Source organism: Lissotriton helveticus, chromosome 1_1 (assembly GCF_964261635.1).
Source record: "Lissotriton helveticus chromosome 1_1, aLisHel1.1, whole genome shotgun sequence".
Lineage (NCBI taxonomy): Eukaryota > Metazoa > Chordata > Amphibia > Caudata > Salamandridae > Lissotriton > Lissotriton helveticus.
The window spans coordinates 572,518,806-572,538,895 of NC_136057.1; the positions used below are offsets into that span (position 1 = coordinate 572,518,806).

General features: G+C 41.0%; 1 protein-coding gene across 2 annotated transcripts in view; it reads left to right on the forward strand.

Annotated features, from left to right (window-relative positions):
* The window catches only part of IAPP (islet amyloid polypeptide), a 586,160-nt gene that overhangs the window by 546,877 nt on the left and 19,193 nt on the right, over nucleotides 1-20,090 (forward strand). For both annotated transcript variants that reach the window (XM_078654439.1, XM_078654429.1), the window contains exons 3-4: nucleotides 6,408-6,505; nucleotides 6,657-6,791. In XM_078654439.1, coding sequence (XP_078510565.1) covers nucleotides 6,408-6,505; nucleotides 6,657-6,791 — 233 coding nt within the window. The remainder of the gene's footprint in view (nucleotides 1-6,407; nucleotides 6,506-6,656; nucleotides 6,792-20,090) is intronic.

The following is a 20,090-nucleotide window of genomic DNA, read 5'->3' on the forward strand; positions in this document are numbered from 1 at the left end:
CTTCTCTTTAAATGTTTTCTATTGTCATGGTTTTAAGTAATCTACACAATAAACGTTGTATTGACTGACTGACTGACTGACACTGCTAGAAAGGATGAGCAGGGACTCGGACTACAGAGGTCAACCCAGAGTTGTGGATAATCATGGCCTAGTATGAATTTGAAATCTTTCCTAGAGGGGTTTATAGATCCCACAAGAGCCATCAAAATATGGTCATGTGGAGCATCTGAGACAGGTAATAGCTAGAAAGGAGCTTTAAAGACACTTTAACAGGATTAAGTATGACAAACTTTGAAATACTCACAATGACAGTCCACATGGATGCCAGGAAAAAACAGGAAAATTGGGAATATGGGCAGATTGGATAAAGTACTGCTTTCTTTCTCCCTCAAATGGTTCGGTTGCTAAGAGATGCACTTTCACATGTTTATGACTAAATATACAGGAATAGTTAGGGGGCCTCAGTTCACTATTCTGACAATGGTCAATGTGCTTCCTGTTTCTACAATTACTTTCATAGGAATCTAAGAAATGTAAATAGGAAATGAAAGTAGTAGGACACATCCACCAATGCACTGCCCCACATCAAACACAACAATACTACAAAATCAAGATCACAGAATAGTTGGTACATGGAAGTACTCCAACTGATGATGCGCCTCTGCAAACAACTGGAGCGCTAATGGAAAATGAGCCAGAACAATGCTGACAGAAGCATGTTTAAATCAACCCTAATATCCTACCAATAAAATGATCTTACCACCAAATGTGCCAGTCTGGTGAACCACATTGATGACAGCACCAACAGAAGCAAAGAAATATTTGCCAATACAAAAGATTTCACCTCACCATCAGCTGCTTCTATCTTGATCACCCTTGCACAGGACCTATGCAACAATCTTTCTCAATTCTTCAGCAACAAAATCACCGACGTTTACAGCAACTTCAGCCCAGAACCAAACCCATCAGACCTCACTAAATGTCTCCCAATCTTATCCAAAGAGCTCATGCTAACCACTAGGCCCGTCATCACCCCAGAAGTCCACCATGAAGTTCATCTACTCAGGGGCCTCATCGGACCCCTGCCCCACCACACCTACTACAGAGGACTGCAAGCCATCAGTGCCATGCTCACACCCATTATGAATGCCTCTATCTCCTCCAGAACCTTCCCAGGTGCTTGGAAACATGCAACTGTCCTCATATTGCTGGAGAAGCCTTCAGCAATATATTCAATGATTGTCAGCTACAGACTTATCTCCCTTTTACCATTCCCCACCAGGGTTTTAGACAAAATCACCAACAGACACCTAACCAAATATCTCAGTGACCGCCAACTACTTCACACCACTCAATCTGGTTTTAGACCCAACCAAGGCGCAGAAGCTGCCTTAATCGCCACCTGGGATGATATACGCATGACTCTGGAAAGAGGAGGCACAGGTGTCCTCATCCTCCTGGAACTCTCCACAGCTTTTGACAATGCTTTCCACTCCATCATCATTTAATGCCTACACAACATGGGAATCCAAGGATAAGAACTCTGATGGCTCTGCTTCTTCCTGACTGGAAAGACCAAGTCAGTCAGCTTGGCACCGTTCACTTCAGATGCCCACAATCTCATCTGCAGAGTTTTGCAAGGATCCTCCATATGCCAGACACTTTTTAATGCATACATGTTCTCTCCAGCCAGCATCATCTGCTCTCATATCAGCGTGATCTCCTATGCCGATGACACACAACTCATTCTCTTCCTCACTGACAAAACGCCTAGTATCGAGATAAAATGTAATGCCCGCATGACTGAAATCAGCCACTGGATGAAAATCAACTGTCGAAATCTAAATACAGACAAAATTTAAATCATGATCATACCACAGTGGAACCTGGTGGCCAGCGGAGCTAGGACCAACGCCCAGCCCTACCACACATGCCAACAACCTCAAGATCATCATCGTCAGCAAAATCGACATAACTGCCCAAGTCAATGCCGTCACTGCCTCATGCTTCCATGCCACGAAAATGCTGAGGAAGATTTTGAAATGCCTCCCAATAAGCATCTGGAAAACCATCATGCATGCCTGCGTCACAAGCAAGCTGGACTATGGCAATAACCTTTATGCTGGTAACAAAACAAACTCACCTAAAGTTTCCGGACCATCAGATCCTGGTGCTCAGAATCAATCTCAACCTCAAGCTGGGCTTGATGTAAGAAAATTGTCACCTTCACAGAGTTGGTGAATGTGATGTCAGAACAGAGTTGAATCCTCACTTGCATACCTCTAGAGAGGCAGTGTAGGCAAGAAACGGGGGAGGTGCATTATGGTTTGCCTGGTATGCAACTCTGGTCACAGCGCTTAATCACAAGTATCTTTCCCTTTGTAGTACAGTCCAGATGTGATTAATCGGCTCCAATTTCAGAAGCCTGTGCTGGGCTCACTGTGGATTAAACAGAACAGTGCATTATGTGTCTCATGGTAGGGGTTAGTTCTTGAGGGATTAGAAAAGTTGCTTGTAACTTTCTGTTGGAAATCAGGTTACTGGTTGAGGGTGTTGAACCTTAATTAAGCAGCAGCCACAATCTCTGTCAGGGTGAAACATAAGCCAGCCCCACAATAACCTGTGCTTAGCCATTTGGTAGCTTTGCACAAAAGCAGCCAGGCCTAATTTAGAGTCAATGTAAAGTATGTATGCAGCATTTTAGCAGAATTAAATTGAAAACACAGAACAAGAAAATCCCCGCACCAATTTAGGAAAATAGAGTAACGTTTAAGAAATTATTTGAGGCCAAAATTACAAAAATCCAATCAGGATAACCATAGATATGCAATTGAAAGGTTTAACTAAAAATAGTGTCTGAAAGAATAAAGTAAAAAATCAAAGGGGAATGACTCAGACATCCTGTGCTTACCAGGGTCTAGAGTTCTTGTTTGGTGAAGACACTCATTCACATTAAGAATACAAGGTGGTATATCTTGATTCTCCGCTCTGTTGTTGAGTGAGTAGTATCATCATTGGGCCTTTTATTACTTGAGTGCTCAGTTCTCCAAGTGATCTCCTTATTCTCCACCAGGAGGTAGACAGTCTGGTTTTTCAACAGCTGTGGAAAGTAAGTGCGAAGGTGTGTTGTGAAAAGTGAAGTTAAAATTGCTTCCTGCCCTCAGTTAAATCTTATATTTGCAAAGGATGGGGAAAGATTAAAATGGTGAATTGGTGGCGCTGGGAAGTGCCAATGTCCCACTGCGCCTGATTGTAGGTCTTAATAGGTTGACATGTTTTGGCCCTTGGCAGCCCTCACATATCTGTGGGCCTTCTTCAGAGCCAAATCAAAGTAAACTACCTTTGAGGTAGGGTAGGCAAATATACTCACCCTGCTTCATCACTGAGCCCATTCGCTAATTTTCATAAAAGGGTTACAGAAGGTCCTAGTGTCTATATCTCGGAGAGATAAATGACACTATAGACAAAAAATCATGGATACATTTTGTACATTACAATATAAGTGTGATGCTATTCATTATTTGTAGGAATATTTCAGTAATTCTGGAAGATACAAATATAGGGTTCAGACTATAGTAAGTTTGTCACTATGAGCTTATGTCACAGGAAATGGTATTTTACAATGGTTATTGTGTGAAAAGGAGCGTTGGTAATTGCATATTGATGTGAATGTTATCACTACCCAAATGTGCTCATTTTAGTAATCTCTGGACTTCCATAAAAATGCTGAGTTCACGTTCCTTTATTGGTCCAAAGTAATTGGATTAAACGTTTTTTGTTTTTTAAGCACAAGGTGGTAATCAGTAGGAATCGTATTGCACGTTTGGTTTGGACAGTCTTTTTACCTAGTAGCCCCAGCTTGTCTGGTGTCACAAAAGACCAGCATCAAACCCTTTGTGAGAGTACTCAGAAAGAGAATTTGTGATGTGTTAAGTGTGGTAGTTGCAGCAGCGGCCCGTGGAGGAAGTTCCGGTGGGGCAGAAAGGCGGGGTGGGGGTGCTAAAAACCGAAATATGGATAATTGGAGGTAAGTAAACAATTAAATAAATAAAATGAATTTCCTAGCACGCCCTGCATCGCAAAATGCGATGCAGCAGGCGCTACGATATTCGCTTTATTAATTAAATTGTTTACTTACCTCCAATTATACATATTCCGGTTTTTAGCACCCCCCACCCTGCCCCTCCTCCCCCCCGCCCCGAAACTCTGCCCCACCGGAACTCCCTCCACGGGCCGTGACTGGGTAGTTGATAGCTCCTAACTCTCTTCAAGTCAGAGATGGCCCATCCTGCTACCACCCTGTGTCTTACTGTTTGGGAGCAATACCCAAAGACCAACTGCCAACAACACCTAATCATGTGACCCAGGATACAGAAAAAATGGCTAGGACAAGAAAATGGCAACTTTTTAAAAGCGCCATTTTCAGAGAGGTGGCTTAAAATGTGAATTTACCATTAAAGAGGGCTTAAAAATACAATTCTTTAGACACCAAACTCGATATTTCAACCTGCTTCCAATTGGAAGTTATCACTTTTTAAATATAAGTCAACCAATGTTATCCTGAGGGAGAGGTGGGCCTCACAGTAGTGAAAAATAAATGTAAGAGTTTTTCATGACCAGGACATGTAAACCTGAAAAGTGTGTCCAACTTTTTAAATACACTTCACCCTGCATTCTGGGCTGTGTTTGGCCTAACCTAGTGGTGATGTATATGTATTTTAGAGAGATGTTTTGGCCTTTCAAGAGCTCTATCTTGTCAGGTTGAAATGGCAGTTTAAAGCTGCAAACACATGCTGCAATGGCAGGCTGAGGTCTGTTTAAAGGGCTACTGAGGTGGGTCCCACTAGCAGCATTTAATTTACAGTCCCTGGGTACAGGCAGTACCACTTTACTAGGGACTTACAGGTAAAATAAACGTGCCAATTGGGTTTATGACAATTTTACCATGTTTAGAGGAGAGAACACTGCAGCACTGGTTAGGAGATGACCCTGCAAAAAGGGTCAAGTTCAATACTAGCCACTTAGAAGGAACACACTATTGGAGGCAAAATACGTTCTAGGTTAACCTGTGTGTTTTTACTACATGTTCAAAGTTTAGGGAAAAAAAACACAGCTCTACTTCCTGATAATAAGTTGATAGGTTAGGTGGCAGGTATGGCCCAGGCTAAACTGACACCTAGAACAAAACTAATAGACGGACACAATCAAATCAATCTGGGGCCTGAGCATAGATATTTCTTTAAAGATACAGTAACACGAATGCAATGAAAGGTGTTCTTCTGAAAACATAACAGCTTTGAATAATCTGCTCATACTCACTAATGCCAGGCACAGTTATAGTGGCGGGAGGATGCTTTCGTTAAACAGACCCAGTGTTCTGAATGGAAGTTCAAAATGTCATCACAATATTTGTTATTTGCAGGCATTCTCATGCTGATACAATATCGCAAGATTTCTATCTTAAAATACGGTATTTTTCACCAGCGAGTAAACACCATCATAATTTAGAACTTTACAGGTACGAAAAAAAAACGTTTTTTTCCTCTGATTTGGTGTATATTTTCCTTACCTTTTCGTCTCCACCCAAATTTGATGCCACAACGTAACAATGAAGTTTGACCCAGTGTTGCTGGTCATCAGAAAGTAATGTTGCCTGGCTTGGTATCGACTGACCTAGACTAAGCAAAACTCAAAAGTCTCCCTGTTGAGGGAATCCCCCTCTGCAGCCAATGTCTGCGTGACAGTAACCACGACGTAGAGGCATTCTGCATCTGCTCGACTAATATTTTCTGATGTGTTCATGTATTACGCACCACCTGTCTCCTCTTTGGGGCGCTTTCTATCTATAGGAATGGAAATTAAAGACAGCGTCGCTATACTGTCTGACGTCAAACATGAGACAGTTGTGAGGGGTGTATAAGAGCTGGGTGATGTGCCTGCTCGGAAGGGGGCACGGAGATTGAATTCTGGACTCGGATGCAAGTGGAGGACGGCTGAACACATCATCCTTTGGCGCGAGCACTCAGCGCTTCAAATTCGTGGACTGCAGAGGTAAAACGCGCTGTGCTTTGTATTCCACTTCTTCCAAATAGAATATTTGATCATGTTTTAAATAAACTGGGATATGTTACTTCTGGTATATACTGTTTTTAGGCATCATTTTAATCGGTCGCGCTCCTTACTGCACGCGTTGTAGATGGCAAAAAAGAGACATCTGTAAAGACTTGTTAAACATTTCCAGGTGTCTTTTCAGGGTGATGTCAGTTCCAGCAACACAGCTCGCCTGTGGTGGATTATGGCTGTAGTCAGAAGTCGTGTTATGCTTGCTGCTTAACGTTGTCGGTGTTCAGTTTGCTGCTTTTGCGCTGTGCGAATCCCTATTTACTTTGGAGTTATTATTCTTTCAGCTAACTTGGAAAGAGAGGATGTGCCACCTGAGTCTGCCAGTTCTCCTAATTGCTCTGTCTGTCACTTTAAGCTGCCGGGAAGCTGCACCAATAGAGAGGTTGGTAATTAAAGAAAACTCTTTTTAAAAGCATGAGCGAGTGAGTGTAGAAACTGATGCGTCTTTGAAATAATGTGACACTGATGTGCTTTAATGTGACATTTTTACCCGTGCGAATACATTGCTGTGGTTTTTTTTTATTATTGCTTAGGCTAGTTTCTGTGTCTGACGATTTGTCGGCTGGGACTTCAGACAGGGAAGGGTGGATATTGCCCGTTCTGACCAAAACCACACTGCTTGGGCTTAACAGAGCAGCGCCGCAACTAGACACTTCAAAGCTCAAAAGGTAATAGTGGTCGCTTCCTTTATTATATTCTAACGACAAATGGAAACCGTTTTCAGCAATAGATTGTCATTTTGTACTGCATACATTTATTACATATTTTATCAGGTTTCTGCTTAGATGTAGTGTTCATTTTAGACATTCGATATATGATTCAAAATGAAAAAGTTTGATTCACAGCTATAATCAATTAATACACAGCGTTTCGCGTTTAAAGTTCACTTAAACACGTTTCTTTGCATTTCATTTGATCCGCTTCCTTCTTCTTGTCCTGTCTGTATGTACATGTTCTCTTTATGGTTTTCGTCTTGTTTTTTCATTTTTTAACATATGTTTTATTCCTTGCCCTTTTTTTATTTCCAATTAATTCCTTTCTTAGGTTTTCCTTGCAATTCTTTCATTCTTTCTTTCGTGCTTTCTTTCTTCCTTCCTTCTTTCTTTCTCCTTGTCTTTTTTCTCCATTAGTTTTGTTCTTCTGTTTTATTATTTTTTCTCTGAAGTTCTTTTTTCTTTCTTTTTGTATGAAGTCATCCTTTCCTATTAGATGATTCAATCTCTTGCTCTTTATCTTAATCTTAACCTTTTTTTCTATTTTCTATTTGATTCTTCTTTCTCTACTACTTGCCTCTCTCACAACTCTGAACAAAATGAAACATAAAATCTGTACTTCAGAAAAAGCATCACTTTTTAAAAACACATAAGTAACTTATGTGGAAAGGTATTTGGTGGGTACCAGGCTGCCTTCTCTGTGAGGCAGGGTGCATGCACTTGTTGCACTGGTGATAAATATGATTTGGGAATTTGAAGACTACCGTGGCTGGTATCTATTAATTCATTGTTGCTGTACATCACCATCCCTACATGAAACTATTTCCATGCCCTTTGCACTGACAAGCAAGAACAGTGTGGGTTAGACTGTACTGGTTGATGTCTAAAAAGACATCAAGTGCTGAGCTAGTAGAGTAGGCCAGGCAAGTAGTGCATTTCTTTATGTTTCATGCTGAAACTTACGAGTAGGCTGATTCACTAATGCAAACGTTGGAAGACTCAAGCCAGCTGCTTTCTTCTGGTGTAGATTTATTAAGTATCCCGCCTAAAATGGCAACGTGGTGGTATATGCTTTTGTTATCAGGTGGAATACTGCCTGCCTAGAGGCATGGAAGGAAAGGATTCATTTTCTTTAAATAACCCTCACACACTCTAATAGTGTCATGCTTCATCATCGGGTTCACCCTGCCTCCTAAAGGTCAGGGTGGGCTAGACCATGTTCCAGGGTGAAAAAGAATATCAAGAGGGTATTAGGATGTAATGGTCCTATGACCCTATACCAACATGTTTCAGCTATATTCTATGGTCCAGAAAGGTTCGGGGCTTTCATCAGAGTGATTTACAATCACCTCCCTCGTGTATGCGCGTTATGCGGTGTCTAGTTCATACAGAACCGATTCATGTAACTAACTGTATCTAGGGCAAAGTGTATACTTGCCCTTCTTGTTACTCATTTCTTTTTTCTTTTTGAGTCCAACCCATTGGGGTTGAACTTATTGCCTCTTGGGAGAGTGTGGATACGGGGGTCGCCCTGTAGTCACACTTTCATCAAGTGTCCGACCCTGCGGTCATTCCTATTTGGGTCCACTGCTCTCGACTACTTCTTGATATTCTTTTTAACATCCCTGACTACTCCACAAAATAGGAATACCTTGGAGAGAGCCAGAGGATTTTTAATCTGTACGCCCCCTGGTCTTTTTCTTTTAAGTGCTCGCTGGAACATGGGCGAGCCTTCCCTGACCTTTTGGAGTCAGGGTGAACCTGATGATGAAGCATGACAGTATTAGAGTGTGTGAGGCTTATTTAAAGAAAAGGAATCCTTTCCGTCCGCTCCTCTAGGCAGGCAGTGTTACACCTGATAACAATAGCATATAGCACCACATTGTAATTTTAGGCGGGATACTTTGTGTGTGTACAATATAGTCTGGAAGGACATTTCCTTCCTTTCACTCTACCATAAGGTGGAAGGATCGCTCTACCCTTTAGGCTCAAGAAGAAGGAACTCCTATCCCCTCCTCCAAGCCTTCTTTAGATTGATAGATTTATTAAGTACCTTTGAGTTGGTTAATAGTACCAACTGTAAATTACAGTGTTACAAAAATGCAAAAACTGTGGTAGACAACACTATAATAAAACATGTTATTATTGTCAGACAGGAGGGAGATATAATGGAGTACTATCTTGAGCATATGTTTTCTGTGAGGCATATATGGAAGAAGACACACTCTACGTCATTTTTCAATCTGGGTAAAGAGTGCATTCATTTATTTGCAAAATTACCATGTAATGCATTCCCTGCAGAATTAGTAAAAATGTCTCACTATCAGAACAGTTAACAGGTGTTGAAGCATACATACAGTTCCTAGTTTGGGTGCATACAATGTATATCTATAAAATCTAACTTCAGTACTACGTATTTTATTGAGTTTAGAATAAGAAATATGTATATGACCATCCCGCAAATGGTAAGGATATATAAATATACATATATATATTTAAAGAAAAGGAATCCTTTCCGTCCGCTCCTCTAGGCAGGCAGTGTTACACCTGATAACAATAGCATATAGCACCACATTGTAATTTTAGGCGGGATACTTTGTGTGTGTACAATATAGTCTGGAAGGACATTTCCTTCCTTTCACTCTACCATAAGGTGGAAGGACCGCTCTACCCTTTAGGCTCAAGAAGAAGGAACTCCTATCCCCTCCTCCAAGCCTTCTTTAGATTGATAGATTTATTAAGTACCTTTGAGTTGGTTAATAGTACCAACTGTAAATTACAGTGTTACAAAAATGCAAAAACTGTGGTAGACAACACTATAATAAAACATGTTATTATTGTCAGACAGGAGGGAGATATAATGGAGTACTATCTTGAGCATTGAAGAGTTTGAGCGTCATATATATATATATATATATATATATATATATATATATATATATATATATATATATATATATATACATACACACACATGTATAGACAGACAGACAGGCAGACAGACAGACAGACAGACAGATAGGCAGAGAGATAGCCAGACAGACAGACAGACAGACAGACAGACAGACAGACAGACAGACAGACAGACAGATAGATAGATAGATAGATAGATAGATAGATAGATAGATAGATAGATAGATAGATAGATAGATAGATAGATAGATAGATAGATAGATAGATAGATAGATAGATAGATAGATAGATAGATAGATAGATAGATAGATAGATAGATAGATAGATAGATAGATAGATAGATATGGGTGTGTGGTTATATTATTGTTAATATTTAGCACTCAGCATTTTATAAGGAGCAATAATAAAGCAGTATGTAGCAATAGTTACTGCACCCTAAAAATCACAAGTTCAGCTTAGAAAACGTTTTAAATTTCAATTGCTTTCAGTATCTTAGTTTGATGCTAAACATGAGCTGACGACCACTTCTAAAGAGACATCGCCTTACAAGCACACTGTTAACATTTCAAATGGCCCGCACAGCCTTTCATTTTATTCCTAATGGCTGCATGCTGAGTAAAACATCCTGTATCCACCCCAAGCATGTTCTAATAATAGTCCTCCGCTATATAGATGCTTGTCGATCAAAACTGTTTGACACACATTTTTTCTCGAATACGTTGCAAGAATAGTTGTCGAAAATTTCATGTCAGAAGTGAGCATCTTATTCTACGGAAATACGAATCAATTTCATCTAAACGCACATGTTCCTTATGTAACTATGTGATATGGTGAGCCATTAAATGGTTGGAGTAGTCTATGGCAAATGTAATTCTGGCAAAGGTTCGAACAGCTACAGTTGTAGACCAGAGAAATGACAATCATGAGAACAATGTCGCAGTCACCAATTGCAAATAGGTTTTTGAAACACCATGCAGACAGAAACAGTAGCGTGTAAAAGAGACATTTTTATACGTTTATTATACTTATAGCAGTTAACTCCCGCGAGAGGCAGACAACACTGGTCACACATTTCTTAATAAATGCCACTTAGCATGCAATTAGTCAAGAAGTAGAATGAGTTTCAGCAAACTCAACGGCCTTGTGAATAGCAAAATCGTGGCGCTAAGTTGGCACATTTTTAAAAATTGCTGATAATTACACAACATACATGCATGTCAATAGCAATCTAGTGCGCGTGCACCTGTGTTTGTGAGCCATCAAACAGTGAAATCCATTCATGTTTCTATAGTTTTCACAATTAGTTTTATGAGAATAATTTACAAGTAACACATTTCAGTAGGATGCCTTTTGGTGATTCTGCAAACGCACTGCTCTTGTACTTTTTTAACAAGCCTGGCTCCTGTTGCTCCTGCATTATTTACACTCGATGATCAAGGATTAAAGGAGGTCTCAGGTACTCACGGATGGTCCTCAAGAGATGTACCATATGAGGTTCTCAATGCTACCAGTGAAATTAAAAAGAACGCCCTATTCAGATCCCTTAGCTGCAAACTTATCTCTTGAATGTTCATGAAAATCCCCATAACGATAACCCCTCACTGGGTTTTGTCCGTGAGCTCCATCAGGGAGAGCCTATGCTCCTTGTCCCAATGTTTTTTTCAGATCCATGATTCAGCAAAAACTATGCTTACTGGAGCCCCCAAAGGAAAATTCTGTCTCACAGCATGATTTAAAATGTTGCGCAGTGCCAGAGAGCATGTCCTGCAGTCCAATTCCAATTGCTAAATCGGCCATGGTGGATCACCATGGTATGGGATAATCATATACCTTCTACATTACCTTGTATTCACAACAATACAGGGCAAGGCATAGAGTAGATTGCTCGGTTATAACTTTGCTCCGCACTAATATATTGCTTGATCACACAAAGATGCTCCTCTTACTTATTTCATTTTGCAGAGTCTCAAACATGGAGGATTCTTCACTGGAAATCTGGTGTAGATGTAATTAAAGTATCTCTCAATTGATAGACAATATGTAGGTGAAGTTATATTTATTAGGCTATAAAAGAGAGTTAGCATGGGAATGGATTGTAAGTTGTGACTGGAATGTTAAGACACAGAATCATTCAATGAGCAGTCAACTGTCCATGGCATTTTGGCTGAACATTAGCGTCTACAGAGGCGTGAGATTAAAAATAAGTACAATTTAGTATCTAAAATACACTTGTTTTTCTTATTTTCGGAACATACTAGGATTTAAAAAAGTATATGACATTTTTGGAAAAGTGAAAATTCCAATTAGATATTTCAAACTTGTCCAAGTATTTGGATCCTAGGCAGGTGAGCTTATCGATTGAATCTCATTTCCCTCATTTCTTAACTTGTGAAAGCACAGGAACCTGTAAAAAGGGTATATAAAACTCAACATTTAAATTTATTTTCAAGTTTTGATATTCATTTGTTGATGTTTTGAAAAGCACATATATAAGCATATTATTGCAACGGCGCATGACGCATTTCATCACACATTGGGCAGCTTTTCACTACATGTTTGAAAACCTGTTTAATTTCCAGTACGGTGAAGCGTCATAAGTGCAGTAGGTCAGTTGTATATCTTCTGAATAAGTGTGAGAGTTGAGGAAGCAATGCAATATGGTATTCAGTTTACGAGAATACCAAACATGACATAACTGGTTGAATTATTAATTGAACTTTGCAAAAATGGGTCTACATCACAAAAATGCTCCCCTAGTTGGCCAGGAGTGAAAAGCTATTGAGGTGTCAAACAACCTACTTAGTACAATGAAGAGACTTTAATTCTGTGGCATTCGAGCAGTCACATGTAAAGCCCACCCTCGCACCCTTGGTGTCAGTCAATTCGGCCAAACCTTCCCCCTCCTCCCACTTGTCCAGCAACATATATTAATTCATAGGCTACAGGTGCAATGTCAAATACTGCATGCATTTAAGGAAAGTAGAGTACAAATGATAATTAGTTTTACTTTTCTGTTGATCATGATAAAAATATGCTGTCCAACGCAATTCAAGTAGAACTGGTAGCAGATGAGAAATGATTTCTAAAAGGGATGGGAGGAGTGCATGTACAAAGGGATTTCCTATGTTCTATGCTCCTTTTTTATTTTAGTAATTCCAGAATAATAAATTAAAATATGTTGGAAAACAGTGGAGCCAAAACATCAAAGGAACTTTTGAGGAAGAAAGTATATACTGTCTAAGAATTAAAAAAAAAATGATGTTGACTGCTACTTTGTTTAATTTCACATTAACCTATTCAATACTTCAAATATTGCAGGTATTTAGAAATGGCTTACACAACATAGGCAAAAAGACAGAAACATTTGTAGTACTGCACGTTAATCAGTGTACTGATGAAACAATGTTTTGAGTAATGTGGAAATCACTCATTGATATAAGCTGTCTGTCTACACACCCTCACTCATTTAAGGTAATATTTCAGTCTTTTTCTTTAGTAATACCAAGGTCATGATTCAATTGACATTGCTCGAGATAATTTCCATTTGTTTGCTCTTCTTTGCCCCTGGAAGGCTCTAGTCTCTCTGCTCAATTTACCCACCATGCCTCTCATTTCCTCGCAACCGCCTATATGCTATTCACATTTCTATTATTCTTCAATTCCCCCCCTACTCATCCTCTCTTCTCTCACCACACTGGTAGATAGACAAATAGATACTAAATAACTGTTGGCTATTCAGGCTTATTCACCCTTTAACTTTGTTAATTCTAATCCTAACTCAGAGCAGATCTTCCAAAATACCTTGAAATAATCCTCTCTCATTTTTTAATGCAACCATCAAAGCTCACCTCTTGAGTTGTCTTTATTTCTTCATCTTCAAGGCTCTTTACTATCCGCTATGCTTTGGTAACACATCCAGCTGCTACCTCAGTCATGTCCACTCCCTGTGGTTCCTTTTTTGTTTAACGTGTACTTGAAGAATGATATTCAGCTGGAGTCCCTGCCTCTGAATCCTCCCCTCCTAGCTCCAACCTCCCTACCTCACCTACTGTGACCTAATTAATTTCTACCTTCTAATGTATTATGATAGAAATAATAATGGCTGTTCAAGTTAACATCCATTCCACTTACCACCCACCTGGTGATTGTGCTATATTTGTAGAACAATTTAGTGCACTCCTCATCAAATACTTAAACAACTCAGATCACAACAGTGTCCCAGGGGACTTCAACTTTCTGGGGGGGCGGGGGAGGGGGGAATTGCTGTACCATATTAATCCTTATTCTTACTCAATATTGAGCTACTTCAATTAAGTGCAACTCCTCCCAAAAAAAAGGCTCCACCCTGGGTCTCCTCATAACAAAAGAAGGAAGACTAGGCCCGGTAGACTGGTATGATGACTTCATAATGTTTCTCTCCTCTCCCCAAATATTGTAACCAATGGGCAGCCCAAACGACCCAGGCAATGGTTAAGAGACTATGGGCCTGATTATGTGTTTGGCAGTGCGGGAGCAGACCGCCATTCCGGCAGCCCGCCCCAGCGCCGCCAAACCTGTGGTCGGGACGCCCACCTGATTACGAGTGTTTCTCGTGTCTGGCAGACTCTTTTTGGTGGTCCCATTGCAATGCATCTGAAAATGGACACCGCAATGGGAAAGCCCAAAAAAGTTCCTGCACGGCATGGACTGTAAAGTCCATGTCTCGCAGGAATTGGAGTGAATCCACACAGGTGGTGGCACATGTTGTGCCCCTCTACATGCACTGAGGCAACAGGGAGCCCTGTAGGGCCTCCTTTGTTTCCTCTCTGCCAAGGTTTTCAAGGAGGAGGAACCACCATGGAAACCGTGGCAAAGAGAAAACTCGTAAAATACTTGGTGGGACTGCAGCAGTCCCACCAAGCATATTGCTGCCTCAAGACCGCTGCTCCATTGCCAGGGAACAGCGGTGGTCTGACTACTCTAGTTGTAATAGGGTGGTCGGAGCACCGGTGCATCAGCGGCTGGACCGCCACTATCACCTTTGCAATTCTGGGTTCCTCTAACCGTCAGATTTGTAATTTGTCCCTCTCCCCAGCACAGTAGGAGGTCAATGGACTGAATATTCACTGCAATAAAAGCATGACATTAGCTCCCATCTTACGCTCTACTGGATCAATTTGATTAATATCTTACCCAAAAAACCCTGAGGTAGACTCCACAGATTTAAATAACTTTCACACAGTCTGTAATCTTCTCTTCAATGATAAAGTCCTTAAGAGCTGAGTGAACACTCAGTTCAAATGCTTCATTGCGAAAAAAAACGACTTGTTTGGTCAGCTTCACTCAGGTTTTAGGTCAATCTCGGTGCTGTATGATAGTCCAGCAATGTAAGAGAAAGTGTGAAACCATGACCCTCTCCTGAAAATCTTAAAACACAGATCGGAAATGAATGGTGCTATTCTCAGTTGTTTCGGTTTCCTCTTCATACTTGAAAAACAAGTGTGAATAAATAAAAATGGCTAACTTCATCTCCTATCCTGCGGCACGCCAAGATTCTATCCTCTCCATTAAATTCTTCAGTTAATACATTTATAGCCTCTAGTCTCAGTAGCGCAAATATCTCATATCTCATTTATGCAGGTATACCCTGCACTACCCTAAAGATGTTGAACTGATGTTCAAAAGTTCTTGAGGAAACTCAAGCCTTGATGTCACATCAGCATCTAAAGTTTAACTTTTTTAATTCAAAGTTGATCAAGATGTTAAAAAATAACAGCCTTTTCAGGATTGAAATGTGGCTCTATTCACTTTTGATATTAAACTGCAAGCCTGTAATAGCAGTGAGCACCAAAACGTTTTACGTCTTCTTAAACAAAAAGTTTAAACAGCAAGGACCCATCAGCAAAGCGGCAGATGAGGCAGGGGCGGCTCTAGGCTCATGGTGGCCCTGGGCAAGGAGCGCAGGTAGGGGGACCCGGGGAGGAATGCAGGCATAGAGGCCAATGAAGAGGGGGGGTCAGGGTGTTTGGAAGTGGAACAGAGCCGGAGGCCACCAAATCCCTGCCAGGTGCCGCCATGCAAATATGTATCCATCCTCAGAGGATTATTATATTAAGGATATATATTGTCGTGGCGGTCCCGGGGGTTTGGCGGCCCTGTGCAGGTGCACAGCTTGCACATGCCTAAGGCCGCCCCTGGGAGGGACCATTTGAATTTAATCTCCTCACTGGAATTCAATTATTTACCTGTTTGTAGATTTAAGATCCGATCTGTTTTTACTGTCAAAATTGGTCCATGGATACCCTCTACATACGAATTTCCCAATTGTATCTAACACCTGTCGGAAGAGCTCGCTATGCAGCTGAGATCTTGATCACAGGCCAAAGAAAATTCAATCATACCGGTCCATTCTGGTGTTTCTGAGGTGACCCCATAAAAGTGAGAAGCAGCTTTAAAAGGCTTGCATCATACATAAAACCATGTGTTTGTGTTTGTTAACCTCTGCTCCCTAGCACAGAAACCGGCCATTCGTCTCTAGTGTACTCCTCATTCAGAGAAGGGATAACCATCTCCTTGGACCTCCAGGATTTTAGAAAGCAAAAACTCTAAAATAATCCTTGTCAGCAAGTGAACGTAGGGTCTGGATCTCCATCCTCCAATACTGTGAATATTATGACTATCTTAAAAACCAGCTAAAAACCTCCTATTTCAGTGCCACTTCCAATTTTGAAAGGCCTTTTGCCCGTCGCTCTATATTGCAGAATGGGTACTTCTTTTGACAATTATGTTGCATTTTTTACTGTTTGTATGAAACTGCTGCTATGTAAAGCACTCTGCAACATATCGGGTATTCTATGTGTTATAAATTAAATATGCTAATAAATAGATTATGTAATTATGACTCTGAGCTACCATTATATAGTACCAATTTGAAGATCGGAACTTGGTAACCTCAGCTTTGATTTACTATGTTTTAGCTTTGTCCTTGCTTTGCGCAAGGCAACGCAAGGCATCACAAAGGCTTAAATTAGATTTACAAAGCTACGCAATGGGCGATTACACCGCCATGTGTGACTTTGTAAAGAAATGTAACCTAATTCAATGCTTGTGCGGCGTTGTGTTACATTTTGTAGTGGAAGGCGTTTCACGGGTGGAGCATGGGCATCCACCCATGGAATCTGCCACAATCCAAGACTTACTGATATCAATAAACCTGGGATTGTGCCAAAATATTATGATACTACAATCATGAAGTAACAAGGAGAAATAGGTTTACTTCTCTTTGTTACATTTTCTTTCAATGCTTGATGCATTCTGCATCATGTATACAAGGAGAAACTGTAACCCAAGCACCCTCGCACCATTGTGCAAGGGTGCCTGTGTTGACGCTTGGGAGCAAAAAGTGCACCACCAGCATGGGTAGAGAGACAAAGAGCGTCATACCTTAGTAGGCATGGTGCTATTCACCTCTTCCCCATTGATGGGGCTCAGCACATCAACTTTTCTTTTCAAGACCTTTTAATAAATATGCCCCTTAGTTTGTGTGATGAAGGACCACATTCACCTGGTGGTCAGGCTAATGAGATCCCAAATCGCAACGGAACTGAATGCTGGTAAGACAAGTGAGGAACACCCTAAAGCATGGGTACTCGCAAACATTTGTCCAGGGGCCACAAAGTATAGTCTGTTGTGTGACCGGGGGCCGCACTGATGCCGGCTGGGTGGAGGTAGGGGATCTGGATGATTCAGAGATTGTGTAAGGAGGACTAAAAATGCTAAGGAAATGGGCAAGCAGGACACCAAGTAGTTACATCATAACTTCATCTAACCTGCAAAGAAATTCGTGCCTGTTTAGTTAACATTGTTTAACTGAATATCAGTGATCAGCAAGTAAACAGCAGTTTACCGGGGGAGGGGGCACATGTAACGGTCAAAAGGGCCAAGAGTGGCCCCTAGGCCACACTTTGAGTATCACTGCTCTAATGGAAAGCACCCTAAATATCTGCTAAACATGAATGTATGACCTGAACTAGTCTCAATCTGCTCAAAATAAGCGCTGGTTATTGCCTCCAAATATGTTAGAACTAAGGGGCATATTATCAAGGGCCATATCGCCGCCTTTGCGGCACTTTTTGCTGAAGAAGCGGTGATATTTTTATCGCCCTATTATCAAGCCTGCCCTAACATGCGTTAGCGCAAGCTTTTAGGCGTTACCTGTCACTTGTCCCATCGCCTTGCATGTCGGCGATATTCATCGCTAATGACATGCAAGGTAGGCATTCCTTACAACGAGCACACAGAAAAGGTCGCTTAAACATCTTCGCGCTATTAGCAAAGATGTCCTGCGATACTAAAAGTCGCGCTAAACCCTGATCTTCACTGGAATTGTACACCTGATTGAAACCTGACTAAGGCATACCTAACATGGGAGGTGGATTAGAAGGTTATGACCACAAGGTCGTATCAACAAGCTTTTCGCCATTTTTCAGTAAACATTGCTGATTTTCCAGTGTTATTGGCCCATTTCCTCGCTATCACTGGAATTTATTTCGCCATTGCGCTAAGCGTTGTTAATAGAGCGCTAGCATGGCAATGAATTCCAGCGCATTCAGCGATAATTATCACTGCTTGTAGATAATATGCCCCTAAATCTTTACAGGAGAATCTATCCTTTTATCCACTGTATCACGCAAAAGCTTATAGTCTGAAACCTCAGCTCGAACATGCACGTTGAAAAGGCCCTTTCACTCCAGACTACTTGAGGAGTCTGGTTGGATAGTTTCCGCCGTATAGCAAGTTAAACGTTTCTCAACACACGGGCTTACTTACAAGCCCTTTGTGCAGCTGATGCGTTACTTTTAACATGGGAAAAAGTGATGTACCGGTGGCACAAGGGGCTTGTAAATATGCCCCAGTGTCAAAGGAAATATTTTGATAATGCCATAAGTGTTAAAGACATATATCGAAAAGGTTAGCGCCTTTGGTTACTCCTAGGGTATACAAATGTTCTGTAAACGTCGCAAAACTTGGCTGCTAGACTTCTGTCTGTCAGTAGATATCGAGACCTCGAAGGCCTAGTAGTAAATCTTTTAACGTAAATTGTGGACTTCTCGTTTAAAATGGCGCAATGACCACAGACATGCATATGTAACGGCGGGGTCAGAGAATTTAATTTACATTTTTAATGATTGGACATTCAGCTCCAGGTTTTCAGTTTAATCTTGCTGAAGAGCATGCGTTCCGATTTCAAGGTACCTCTATGAATTTTCAACCTGGTCTTTCACCTTAGGTTACCTTTAGCAGTTAGTTTCAAGACCCTGGCATATTATAGGGCTGGATTCACTGTTAGGAAGGAGAAACGGTCAATTGTCATCTGCATACATTCATGAAGGTTGTGAAATTGTAAATAAGAGACATTGATTCGCGAAAGTGGGTTTGACATTAAAAAAAATCTTCTAAAAGTCACTTTTACTGGGAAAATCGCAGAAAAGCACTTCGTGAGAAAATTCTTCTGCATATGTAGCATTGCAAACTGCAAAACGTTCCAGACGTTGGGAAGTTAAGCATTTGTACACTTTGCAAACAAATTTAAATGTTACCCAATACTTCCTTCAGATAAATGGAGCCCAGAAAATGACATCCTTTGACTGTCACTTAGATGTTAGTTTTGACAGGTAGCCAGAATGCCTTAACGGCAGGACCTTAATTATAAAATGTAATGTAACACTCAGTTCTCTCTGCTGTGCCCGTGATCCTTGTCAGTTCAGGTGACCTTGTTGTACAGGCTGAAAACGTAACCAGCCAGTGAGTAGCATTTTCTGGGAGCATTAAGATGCACTTCAAATTGATTTGAGGTGTTTTTAAAGTACTAGCAGTACACTCAATCCTAGTGGAAATGGTTTGATGGATACCGTTTTTATTTGCTCATGCTAGCTTTCATATTAGCCAAGTAGCTAAAATGTTCCAAGCAGTAGATTTGCAAGTGCTGTCTGTCACCCATGAGTGTACCCAGGGGGATAGCAGGGTCCAGTTGATTAGCCGAATAGCCAGGTCTTCAGGGACGTTTGGAACTCTGAAAGAGATGGGGAGGTGCGTAGATAAAAGGGCAGCTAGTTCCATGTATTTGCTTCTAGGTAAGAGTAGGAGCGACCTCCACATCTGCTACATCAGATGTGGGGATGAGGGTTAGAGAAAGGAACGCGTAGCAGAGGTGTATGGTGTGCTGATGGAAGTTCAGGTGATGGTTAAGTAGGTGGGTCGGCAGTTGTGTATGGGCTTGTATACATGGATCAGGAGCTTGAACTGGCATCTTTTCTATACAGGCAGCCAGTAAAGTTCCCTGAGGTAGGAAGTGATGTGGGC